The sequence below is a fragment of the Pholcus phalangioides genome, unplaced genomic scaffold (genome assembly GCF_987345545.1).
Source record: "Pholcus phalangioides strain wild (caught in Gottingen) unplaced genomic scaffold, Ppha-v1.0 ptg000007l_1, whole genome shotgun sequence".
Lineage (NCBI taxonomy): Eukaryota > Metazoa > Arthropoda > Arachnida > Araneae > Pholcidae > Pholcus > Pholcus phalangioides.
The window spans coordinates 6,305,586-6,318,461 of record NW_028301600.1 but is presented as its reverse complement, the minus strand read 5'-3'; the positions used below and the strand labels follow the sequence as shown (position 1 = coordinate 6,318,461).

General features: G+C 39.4%; 1 protein-coding gene across 1 annotated transcript in view; it reads right to left on the bottom strand.

The window, feature by feature from the left end:
* Nucleotides 1-12,876, bottom strand: part of LOC149084844 (hexokinase-2-like) — a 59,069-nt gene that overhangs the window by 5,760 nt on the left and 40,433 nt on the right. Inside the window, exons 6-9 of the mRNA XM_089232579.1 lie at nucleotides 12,679-12,778; nucleotides 6,793-6,872; nucleotides 4,925-5,037; nucleotides 1,937-2,092 (exon numbers count right to left, since the gene is read on the bottom strand). Of these exons, the coding sequence (XP_089088705.1) occupies nucleotides 1,937-2,092; nucleotides 4,925-5,037; nucleotides 6,793-6,872; nucleotides 12,679-12,778 (449 nt within the window). The remainder of the gene's footprint in view (nucleotides 1-1,936; nucleotides 2,093-4,924; nucleotides 5,038-6,792; nucleotides 6,873-12,678; nucleotides 12,779-12,876) is intronic.

Below are 12,876 nucleotides of genomic sequence, written 5' to 3'. Positions count from 1 at the left end.
CTTTTTGCAAAAGCTTTTATTATTGCTTCAAACATGTTTTGCATCCCCCAACCTGTTCATTAACTGCCAGTGGGCAGAGTCATCTTTTGTTCCGAGTTTGATAACGGAAGAGAGGGTCTATTGTTTTCCTAGTAGTATAGAAATACGAGTATAGAATAAGTAATAGAATACAAAGAGTATTTCTCTTCCTTGTTTTTCCCCCATCATTATTCTCAGTTTTGGGGGGAGGGGGAAGAGCAATTTCATTGAACAAAATTGGAAAAAAAATTGTGAAAATAGGAGGCAATTTCTAAAAATTTTATTGATTTCTTCTGTGGCAGTTATAATAAGGATCAAGGAAATTTTAAAAACCATTTAAAGCGTTAATGAATGCCATTGAAGAATATCAATTACTGTTGAGCCCCTATCACACTTCAAGTTTCAAAGAGTAAAAATGTTTCAAAGAGCCATGGGCAGAGATGTGGAGGAAGGGGGGTCATATGTGTGGGATCAATGCTCCCTCCCAGTATTAATGCTGGAGCCAACTGAAACACAAATACAAAGGCCACAACAGACAAAATGCCCAATGAGGTGGGTGAAAAAATGCTCATAAAAAATAGGGATGTCAAATACATATCTAAACTCAATCAAAAATACAGCAACCCAATAAGAGCAATAAAAACCAATGACAACCATTATGATAAAATATAAATATACTGTACATAAAAAATTATGGTTGTCTCATCTAAGTACGGATAGCTTCTCAATTTATCCCACCATACCTATTGTACGTCTTTTTAATGTATCAATTATGTTGGAATTCATGACCCCTGGAGGTAAGCTATTCCATTTATTCACAACCCTATTAGAGAAAAACTCCCTGCAACACCACAACCTAGAATTATCCCTTACCAATCGATACTAGTGCCCCCTTGTCAAAGCAGTTGATTGACAGAGTATTAATAACTTGTCCATTTTATCCATTCTGCTGAAAATTTTAAACACTTCAATCATATTCCCCCATCTGCGCTCTTCCAATGTAAATATTTTCAAAAAATCAAGTCTCTCTTCATAGCTTAAGCCCTTTGTGTGATCAAGAGCATGCGTGGCTCTTCTCTGCATCCCCTCGACCAAGTCAATGTCTCTCTGTAAGTACAGTCTACAAAACCTGATGGCATACTCCAATCTAGGATAAACCATATATATATAATTATATGTGCATGCATTTGACATCATCATACTCCCTCCAGCCCTTCAAGCTTATTTTCACTTATGATTAGTGCAAGGGGAAGGAGAGAGGTAAATCCTTCTATGACTTGAAAAAGAAAATTGATTTCAAAACAAAATATTTATTATGCAGGGTGATTCCGAAATTCCCCTTGCTGCATTTTACTGGCGATTAAAAAGTTGTTGCTGTGTCTCACCTGAGGCCAACAAAAACAATTACCTTTTTAAGCGCAATATTCGCTAAGATATTTGAATTTTAAAAAATCAAGAAAAATTGGTTGAAACAGCATAAACAAAGGGAAAAAACATTGCCCATATATTGATTTATGCTGTTCTTTCCCTACTTTTCTCTGGTTTTTGAATTCAAATATCTCAGCAAATATGCCACTTAGCGACATTGATTTCTTTTCTGTTGGCCTCAAGAGAGACAGGGCACCAACTTTCTAGTTGTGTTTTTGAAGACAGGGTGTCCGTACAAAAACTTAATATCTTTATTTTAACAACTATACAACAATTTGCAACATGAATGACATATCTGAGTTTTACAAGTTATTTGGATATTCTTTCTAATTGAAAGTATGTCCCTAGGATCAATGGTTTGCCAGTAAAATGCGGCAAGATGAATTATGGACACCCGGTATAAACACAAATTTGACTAATAGAAATTAATTCTATCTAGAATTACTGACTAATTAGCTTAGCAAATGAAACAATGCAAAACAATAATTACCACATAATAGCTGAGACATTAGCTGCAGTTACACTACCATGTAATTCTAAAGTCTTGAAAGAACTATTTATTAACAGTACACCAGCTTTACACATTTTTAACATGATATGACGGACCAATTCACCAATGAATTTTCCAGCAAACATTTTTTCAAATCTGCAATTAAAAATAAAAAATACTATAGAATTAATTTCTCACATCAAAATGGTTTAAAATTCCATCACTATATCACAAATATCCATTTACTACTTATGTGAAACTACAAGTGAAATCTTGATATAACTATACTCTACGGACCAAGAAAAAATATTTTAGAGGGATTTTCATTAGATCAAGAGATAGAAGTTTAACATTAGCGTACTGACATTTCCAAACAGGACTTGAAAAACTATCATTGTAGAGGAATTTATCGTTATATCGAATATCACAGTAGCAAGTTTTCACAAGGTATGTTAAAAAAATATCAGACCTTAATTTTTCATGAGTGAACCAATGAAACTGGGGAGGTGTGGTTTGGTGCACGTATGGTAGGCAACCCTAGTACACATGCTTGAAATTTTCCTGTCTGCAAAAGCTGACAGTCGCGACAGACCACCAATGAGTGAGGAAGTGTAAGTGAGCGGAATCACATTTTCATTTTTGACAAAATGGCAGAAAAACTTGAACAATGCTACTGCATTAATCTTGATGGAGCTGCCAACTATAAAATGGAATCCCTGGGTAGTATACCTTGGTGATGGTTTTTCCGTGCAGTGCATACACACGACGAACCATGCCACTGGAGTCAAAGAAGACAGTCAGCATGACTGACATTGCATATCCTGACCAAATCATCAGTCAAAATGGAATGAACGAACCCAATGCCAATGCTTGCCTCATGTGCAAGTTCTCTGATTGTGATTTGATGATCCTGCACCCCCAGTCATAACTTAGTCTACAATGATCTTATTTCTGGATGTTGAGGGCGTATAAGAATGAGCTTCACTCTGCATTGATGTGTGCCCATCTTATAAGCGGTTGCACCACTCCTTTATCAGTGTGGTGCTCATTTCTTTATCTCAGAAGGTCTGTTGAATCTTGAGGATCACTTCCACTCTGGCATCACCAAGCTTCACACAAAATGTAATGCAGTAGTGTTGTTCAATTAATTATTACTATTATACTCCCGTACGTTGTGTCTCTCTCTTTCCGTGGATTTGAGTAGACTGAAGCGCGCATGCGCTAACTGCGCTCGCCTCCGTAAAAATGATCCAATGAGCATCTACTTGCCACTTATACGTGTGGACACTTTCAAGAAGAATCGGTAAGTTAAAATTAAGTTGCCAACTAAAGCACTTGTCTCGTGTAAACAGGCCTTTAGTTTTTTCCCATCACACAAGTCAGCTTGAGATGCACTGAGTCTACGTCTCACTATAAAATGAGCCATTCGCATGCCAAGGATTTAACGTACATACACTGCTGGCCACCCAAATTGCAACACCAAGAAAGACAAGAGATATTGCAACAATATTTATTTTGTAGATAACATGTTGACCAAGCATCAAATGATTAAATTTATAGACTTCTGTGAAGTGTGGTTCCTGCCAAAATCAGTAGCCAGAGTAGCCGCCATTGTTGGAGATCACCGCTGCCACACGCCTCGGCATTGATTCAAAGAGACTTTGGATGTGTTCTTGGGGTACAGCAGACCAAGCAGCTTCCACGCGTTGCCAAAGTTGATCTGGTGTGGCAGCTGGGGATGTAATCTGGGTCAATCGTTGAGCAACTATGGACCACATGTTTTCTATCGGCGAAAGATCCGGAGAGCGAGCTGGCCAGGGGAGCAATTCAATCTGGCGATTGACGAAGAACCTTTGGACAATGCGTGCCACGTGTGGTCGCGCATTATCCTGTTGAAATATGGCTGTGGGCAAGCCCTGAAGGTAAGGAAGGACAACTGGCTCCAACACCTCGGAGATGTAGCGCTGGCTTTTTAAAGTACCGGCAATGCGTACTAGAGGAGTGCGAGAGTGATATCCAATACCGCCCCATACCATAATACCCGGTGCAGCACCAGTGTGGTGGTGCATAACGCAGCTGTTCAGCATCCTCTCTCCGCGGTGTCTCCAGACTCGAATCCGACCATCGTGGTGTTGCAGACAGAAGCGTGACTCGTCAGTAAAGACAGTTTCATTCCATTGTGCCATCCACATCCTTCCTTCATCGCACCATTGGCGGCGGAGACGTCTGTGGTTCTGCGTCAAGGGTAGATGAAGCAATGGACGTCTTGCGGACAGACCACTCTGCTGTAAACAGCGTCGAATGGTACACGCAGACACTGGATGATGCGGTACAGACTGAATGTGCTGTGCTATGGTTCGTGATGTGGCTGAGCGATCCGTCACTGCCATACGCACAATACGCCTGTCATCACGTGAAGGGGTGCACTGAGGTGGATGCGATCGAACACGTCGGTCCGTCGTACCCTCCTGCATCCAACGATCACATATCCGCATTACAGTTGTTTGGTTTCGTCCAACACGACTACCGATTTCCCTGAAAGATAATCTACAATCTCGGTAGGCCACTATCCTTCCTCTGTCAAACTCGGATACTTGATCAAAAGGTGATCGCTGTTTTCTACGAGGCATAATTGATCGTTTTTTTGAAAAAACCACAAGAAAAACACAATTGCCGTACTTCAAATCGTCGAAATCTCCAAGCCTTAAATAGCGCTTTGAAGTGGTGCCACAGGCGCGCGTGATGTGCGTCTGCGCTGAAATTCTAATCATTTGCATATCTCACCTCCGCTAATGCATGTTGTAAATTTCATATTATTTGCATGCTTCCTTCAGGGTGTTGCATTTACGGTGGCCAGCAGTGTAATATGATGCTGTTGACAATGATTTTTGACATAAAATTTGCATAGACATTGAAAAAATTCATCACCAAGCATAATAGATATTCTTAATTTACTTTTCTCAACTGAGAATAGATTACTTAACTTACGTGAAAGATCCAACTAATAATGACTCCTGGTCAACAAGAGAATCAAATTCAGTTTTTACAAAATCTAAGACTCCATTATCACCAAAAGCACCCCACTCAATATCCACAATAACCTATAAGTAAAAGAAATTTCATTAGACCACACACTAACAGAAATATCACAATACAAACTCATAAATTTACCTTATTTGACTCATGTGATAATCAAGTTATGACCAACTTTCTTTATTACTAGCATAGATTCTAACCACATTACACATTTTTTGCTACCATACATTATTATGTGTGTAGTATTATCATTTCTCACAAACAACAATTATAAATATTTTGAAAACTGCATGAAAAATTTAATTGAATCTGAAAACTAAAAATAAAATTGAAATGCAAATTAACTACTGAATTGTCAGTTTGTAGAAGGGAATGAATCCAAAAACTTGACTTTTAAGAAATTAAAACACACTTTTCTACATATTTTAATTTATTTTTCATGAACAACAAAGAATTACACATCTGTAATTCCTTACACTCTGTAAGGAATTACAGATGTGTAATTCTTTGTTGTAAATGATATTTTTTTCATCCATCTCAGACCCAAGGACATAAACTTGAATGAATAAAACTTTGAGTTGAGGAAAATTTTTACGCTTACATAATATCGAAGATTCTGGGACCACATGAAAACTTTGACCTAAACAAAAATTTAGTTACCTGTTTAAGACATTCCAATATGGATTGTTATTACTAGTAATCAATCTGAGGAACATCTTTGAACAGTAATTTGCCAGCTAAGGTAGATTAATTTCCCTGCTATTGTTGTTTAGAAATTCTAGGAAATGTCTAAACTCTTCAGAGTTTTGGCTATACAGGGTGTTCTGTTAATGGGCCGACAAACTCAGAGAGTTGTTAGTAGACATCAAGAGGAACAAAAATTGCAATGGAACATGGTGTCACAAACCATGTTAAGAGGGTGAAAATCGTGAAAACACAACATGCAGGTTTCGACGTCGCGCTGGAACGATAAAAAATACAATAACTACAAAAAGATTTGATTAATTATTACAAGAGTTGTTGGAAGTGCTGGCCATTGATGTCATTGCACAATCTACAATGACGTAAAAACTATTCCCTGACGCGCTCAAAGATACCAGGTATGCTTTTGATGTCTACTGCAGCGACGACAATCCGCGCCATGACATCCTCTGGTGTGTCCACAGGTATCACATAAACGAGTTATTTAAGGTGACCCCATAGGAAAAAGTCACACGAATTGAGATCTGGCAAACCTGGAGGCCAAGCAACAGGTCCCACGCATTCAATCAACCTCCTTGGGTATGTAACATCGAGGTGATTACACACCTCATCGGATATTGCTGTTGGCACATCCGCTGTGCTAAGCGTCCATTGCTATCTGCTCGACTGTAAATCAGATGCATATCAGCATATTACTCGTCCATGCAGTCAGCCATCATGATACTCATTGAAACAGACAACTAACTGCTAGATGTGCTTACTACCGCAATAACAATAATTTATGTCGTCAGCAGTGTATGATCCTACCCCAGCGCATACCTTTTGCGATGATGGTGAGCGAACCCAAGAACACACTCAGCAATCAACTGACATCCACCTTTAATCTCCTCTGGAATCAGAGTCTGCATGCTTTTTTTGCGATTTTCACCCTCTCAACGTGGGTTGTGGCACCATGTTCCACTGCAATTTTCGTTCCTCTTGATGCTTACTAACAACTCCTCTGAGTTTCTGAGTCTTTTAACAGAACACCCTGTATAGTGTAAACCAAAAGAAATTCCTGCAGGTAAAATTTTAATTCTTTCAATATTGATTCAAAACTACCATTAGAAGTGTCTTACCTCATTGATGGCTTGATGATGCCCAATCCACTTTTTGATTTTAGAGACTTTTTCAAAATAACATGCATTACATCCTGTACCTGAAATGTGTTAGAAAAATAGACATAATTATTACCGCTGAAGTTTTCTGATAGGTTGAAACCAAATATATAATCATGAAAGAGTTTGCATTGCACCCAATTTGAATTGTAAATATTAGTTATGATTTAATGAAGTCAATTGAATAATGTGTTTAGGAGATAATATAAATGAGTGACATTCAGTTATGACATTTCTAAATACAGGGTGGTTATAATTAAACTAACATTACTCAGACCTATGGGGCTGTTAAAATATTACGTAAGCAAATTTTTAGCCATTTTTGACCCCCTCCCCCCTTGTCAGCAAAACGCTGACCCCCTGTCAGCAAAATTTCGTCATCAGCTCTGCCCCTCTGAATCCTAACTCATATTTTCATAAAGGGTGGTTGCTGACGTAAGCATTATCCAAACCCCCTCTCCCCCCTTGTCATCAAAAGTCAGCAAATTGGAACCCCCCACCCCCATCGATGATGACGTAACACTTGAATGGCCCCTATGTCTCGAATGTGCTGGTGGACATATTTCTCTCTCTCGTTGACACTTGGTATATATGTTACATGGACGATGGGGAAAAAGAAAATGGAATATAAATGGTTTGATCTTATACCACTTGGTAGAAAAAGCAGCACTTAAAGAACAAAATAAATACAAATTTAAGCATAAAACTCATTTAATCACAGCATTGGTTCAATGTGCATTTCATTTGCATAAATTACATGCTAAACCTGTTACTGCATGCTCAACTGTAACATGAATTTTTACTTTAGGAATTGCAGAGTTATGTTTGCTTTCAATTCAGGTAGAGTCTACTATACTTTGATCTTAGCCAAAAGGCCTTCAGGCAGAGTCTGTATGCTTCCTCCATGGACTTGATGTTACAAATACAAATACAAATACAACGCCACAACAGGCAAAATGCCCAACGAGGCGGCTGATAAAAAGATGCCCATAAAAATATGGTTGTCATATGTTTCAAAAATACAGCAACCCAATTAAAAATGCAATTAACACAAATTACAAACAATATATACACATGATAAAATATTATACAATGCCCATAAAGAATACTTATGGTTGTCTTATTCTAAGAATGGATAGCTTCTCGATTTACCCCAACATGTTTATCGTATTTCTTTTTAAACGTGTCAATTGTGTTACAATTTACTACCTCCGGGGGTAAGCTATTCCATTTATTAACAACCCTATTGGAGAAAAATTCCCTGCGACACCATAACCTTGCATTGTCCCTCACCAATCGATACTGGTGTCCCCTTGTAAAAGCAGTCGATTGGCGGTGTACTAAAAGTTCATGGTCCATCCTATCCATCCCATTGAAAATTTTGAACACTTCGATCATATCTCCTCGACACCTGCGTTCATCCAATGTAAACATATTCAAAAAATGAAGTCTTTCTTCATAACTCAAGCCCTGTGTGCCAATAAGGACACGCGTAGCTCTTCTCTGCACCCCTTCAACCAAGTCTATGTCCCTCTGTAGGTATGGTCTCCAAAATCTTACAGCATACTCCAGTCCAGGACGAACTAAGCCTCGAAAAAGCGGAAGAATGACTTTAGGAGAACGCGAAGAGACCTTTTTGAAAATGAGACCAAGCATTCTATTCGATTTTTTGACAACCGCTGAACAGTGTTCAGAAAACTTAAGTCGCTCGTCAATGAGAATTCCCAAATCGGTGACTCTAGTTGCATCCGGGATAGTGACACCATTCAACTCGTAAGAGAACCGTGGGTTGTTCGAACCAAAATGAGCGACCATGCACTTATCTACGCTAAACGTCATGCTCCATTCATTTGCCCATGCTGCAATCTTGTTTAAGTTGGTCTGGAGCAACTCCCTATCGCTTTCATTCCCGATTACCCTCATTAGCTTCACATCATCTGCGAATTTGCTAGTAATTCCATCGATACCCTGATCGAGTTTATCGATAAAAAGTGAAAAAAGTATGGGGCCAAGGACACTTCCCTGAGAAACTCCACTTGTGACGTCTGTCCAACCAGAGAATTCCCCGTTCACCATAACTCGTTGCGACCTGTCTCTTAACCACGATTCTATCCAATTCAGCAAGTTGCCCCCTATTCCAATCTCGTGTAAACGCTTCAAGAGTTTGCCATGTTGGACCCGATCGAATGCCTTCTGGAAATCAAGGTAAACAACGTCGACATTTTTGCTCTTACCCAAAGCCTTAGTCACGTAATCATAGAAGCAAAGGAGGTTAGTTACACATGGCTTCCCCTTCCTGAACCCATGCTGATTATCCGACAATACATTATTCTCGTCTATCCACTTCACAAACTGCCTTTTGATGATAATTTCCAAAATTTTCGAGAGGGAGCTCGTCAAACTCACTGGACGATAATTAGACACCACTTCTCTACTACCCTTCTTAAATATCGGAACAACGTTAGCCAGTTTCCAATCTCTCGGGACGATACCCTCAGCAACACTACTCCTGTATATCTGTGCGACTGGCCCCAACAATTCATTAGCACCTTCCCTGAGAACCCTGGGATAGATATCATCTGGTCCTGGTGCTTTGCTTGCACATACATTTCTTAGAAGATTTAGGACCTCCACGTCTTCCACTTGAATATCGTTGAGCGTTTTATTACCCCATGCAACACCCGTATATCGAATATCATTATCTCCATTAAAAACCGACGCGAAAAAGTCATTGAAAGCACTACACATGCCTACATTGCTCTCTACTTTTGAGCCTCCTATCGAGAGGGGGCCAACTGTCCCCTTACATCCATTATTGACGTATCGAAAAAATGATTTTGGGTCAGAGCCAATGTTATCTGCCAACCTAGATTCAACTTGCTTTTTACTATCCCTTATCGCTTTCTTCAACAGTCTTCTTTTATCAGTAAACAATGATAGGTCACCTCGTCCACTTTTATACTCTCTGAATGCTCTTTTCTTTTCAAGATAAAGGTTCCGCACGCTATCCGTGAACCATAGAGGGTGTGATGTACAAACACGCTTTTTTCGAACAAAGGGTATGACGTCGTGCAAAACAGAGGACAGCTTCGTACTAAATTCTTCCCATTGACTTACCACCACCCCTACTGATTCCAACCGGTCTTTGAAAACTTCCGCTAACCTTCTTCGCAAAACATCAAAGTTAGTTCTCCGAAAACAAGGAACCAGTCTTTTGTTATCAACCTTACCCGAGGAAAAGTTACAGAGAAATCTGACGATACGATGATCACTGGAAGAAAACTCTTCCCCCACCGAAACATGTTTAACTAGATCCTCAGAACTAGTAAGAACTAAATCCAAAATAGCAGTACCCCTAGTGGCTTCTGATACATGCTGATACAAAAAATTTTCGAGCACCAACTTAAGAAAGTCTCTTTCATACTGATTTCCAGATGAAAGGTTCTCCCAATCAATACCCGGGTAATTGAAATCCCCTAGTATGAGAACCCTCTTTCGCTTACACGTGTAGGAAATTTCATCATGCATTTTGGCGATATAGTTTTGATCCCTATTCGGTGGATTGTAACAAACCCCAACAATAAGCTTATGACGTCTTTTGTTCTCAAGTTCAACCCATATGGTTTCAATATCACTTCTCTGCACGTTACACTCTCTAGCCTTCAAACATGATTTCACGTATATCAACACTCCACCCCCTTTCCTATCAGATCTATTTCTCAAAAAAGTATCGTATCCGGAGATGTGTAAGAAAGATTCATCCCCATCGCTTGCCCAAGATTCTGTAATGGCTATAAGATCCAAGTCCTCCACAACTATCATAGTTTCTAAAAAATCTTTCTTGTTACCCAAGCTCCTGGCATTTATTAACACACATTTTAATTTGCCCGGTGGTTTGTTGTCAATCGAGAAGCCATCCAAGTCAGAGGTGGGTAATTCCCCGTCAGTACTGTTGTGATTATCATTAACTAACCCGCATTCCCGACTACGTGGTCTGGGAGTAAAAAACCTGACCTAAGACTATCGTAAACCTCCCAGACCCCTCTCTTATTTAGATGGATCCCATCCGAACGAAGCCACCTATCGGTAAATGCGGGAAGCTCCAAGAACGTGACCCCAAGTGAGGAGCAAATGTCCTTCAGGCCTATATTGAATTGGTGGATCCTACTCCTATATCCCCTACTACCCCTTGGCAGCACTGGAATCACTGCCACATCTGAACCCCCCTCCCTAGCGGATAATAGTAAATCCCGGTATTCTGACAGAGACTCACTAATATTCGCTCCTACCTGATTTGTTCCCACCCACAGAATCACCCGCAAGGGCAACTTTCGGCGATGAAAAACGTCTCGAACGTTGCCAATCTTCCCCCCAGGAAGACAACAGCGCTCGAAACCCCGAAAATCCCTACACACTCGGTTCCCAAGTTCCCTAACCATAGAATCGCCGATGATTAAACCCCTATCACTATCCCCCTCTACCTCATCCACGACCACCCATTCGCCCTCTAAAATGTCGTTGTTCGTGGAGATTGCTTCTTCATCAACAGGTGGCTCGACGACCAGAGGGTCCGTTATAACCGGACCCTCTAGCACCCTAACTTTTTCCCGTAAAGCTTCGACCTCGTGTTCCAGCCTTTTTCTATCCAAGCACCCTTTACAATTGAAACTATCAGCTACTATACCCCTAGACCAGGGAAACCTCCCGTCGCAAGCTCTACACAACACTAGTCGAGGTCGAGGCATACTAACACTATTGCTAAAGCTAGATAATAATAATAATACTTAACAATACGAAAATGAGAAACGTTAACTGGAAATTAAAATAATGTAAAATACATTACTATGCAAAATATACGTAAGAGATTATACGAAAAAATTACGTAAAGTAGAATGCTCAGCACTAAATCACGAAGAATAAAATAAATATGTATATAAAGAATACAACACTCTCTAAAAAAAGTATTAAGCTACGAAGTACAATTTATACTTATTAGAATTAGCTAACTATCTCAAAACACTAACACTACAACAATAGGCCCAAATGGAAGGAAAACAACGTTATTGAGAGTACCCGGGAAAAGTATACACTGTTTGCTAACACTAACGTCCAAAACCTACGAACTTATATCAAAGAGGCGAGCGAACCTGGCGAAAAAACAACGAAAATGAAATGCGAACGAGAAAAATAAATATAAGTCGATCGAAAATACACAACGAAAATTAAAAAAAAAATGAGAGCAATATAAAAAAAAAAAAAAAAACCACTTATCTCACAATCCAACGTGCGCTAAAAAAAAAAGAAAATCACCGCAGAATATGACCCAACAATAAACAACACGCTAAGTAAAACTCACGAGAACGAAGAAAAACACAAAGAAAGACACAAAATGGCGCACTGGCGTGTCGGTGAGCGGAGCGCGATAATAGCACGTCCGTTCCCAACGACGGCGAAGACGATTATCATGTTCTGGGTCTTCAAGTTTCTGGGTGTTGAACAAGTGGTCTATAAGGAAGATATTCAGTGCTTCATAAGGAAGGAGAATTCAGTGCTCCCCTATCATTAAGTATGAGATACAGCTGCTCTACTACTACTCCTACAACTCCATTCTTCATTTATTAGTAGACTGTTAATTATTACTCCTACTACTACTGCAGTAGTAGTAAACTCTAAGGATCAAATGAACCACTTGCTAAATTTTTTTAATAGATTACCCACACTGGCCAGCATGGAGGATTACGGCCAAAAACCCTCATAGATACATAATAAGCTAAAATCTGTACTTCATGAACAGAGGATTATATCAACTTTAAAGAGCAGCAAAATTCTTGTAAGTAATTTATTTACCTAGTATCAAGCCTATTGCACACCGATGATCAATGTATGCACCTTTCATCAAAGTTCCAGTTGTGTCATTTACCACTGCACAAACTTCAACTTCAATATCCTAGTAAAGGATATAATGAAAAATTAAAAAAAAACACCATTTACATCGTACACATTATCGACACATTGGTGATTGGACACATGAAAACATGTTTTTTT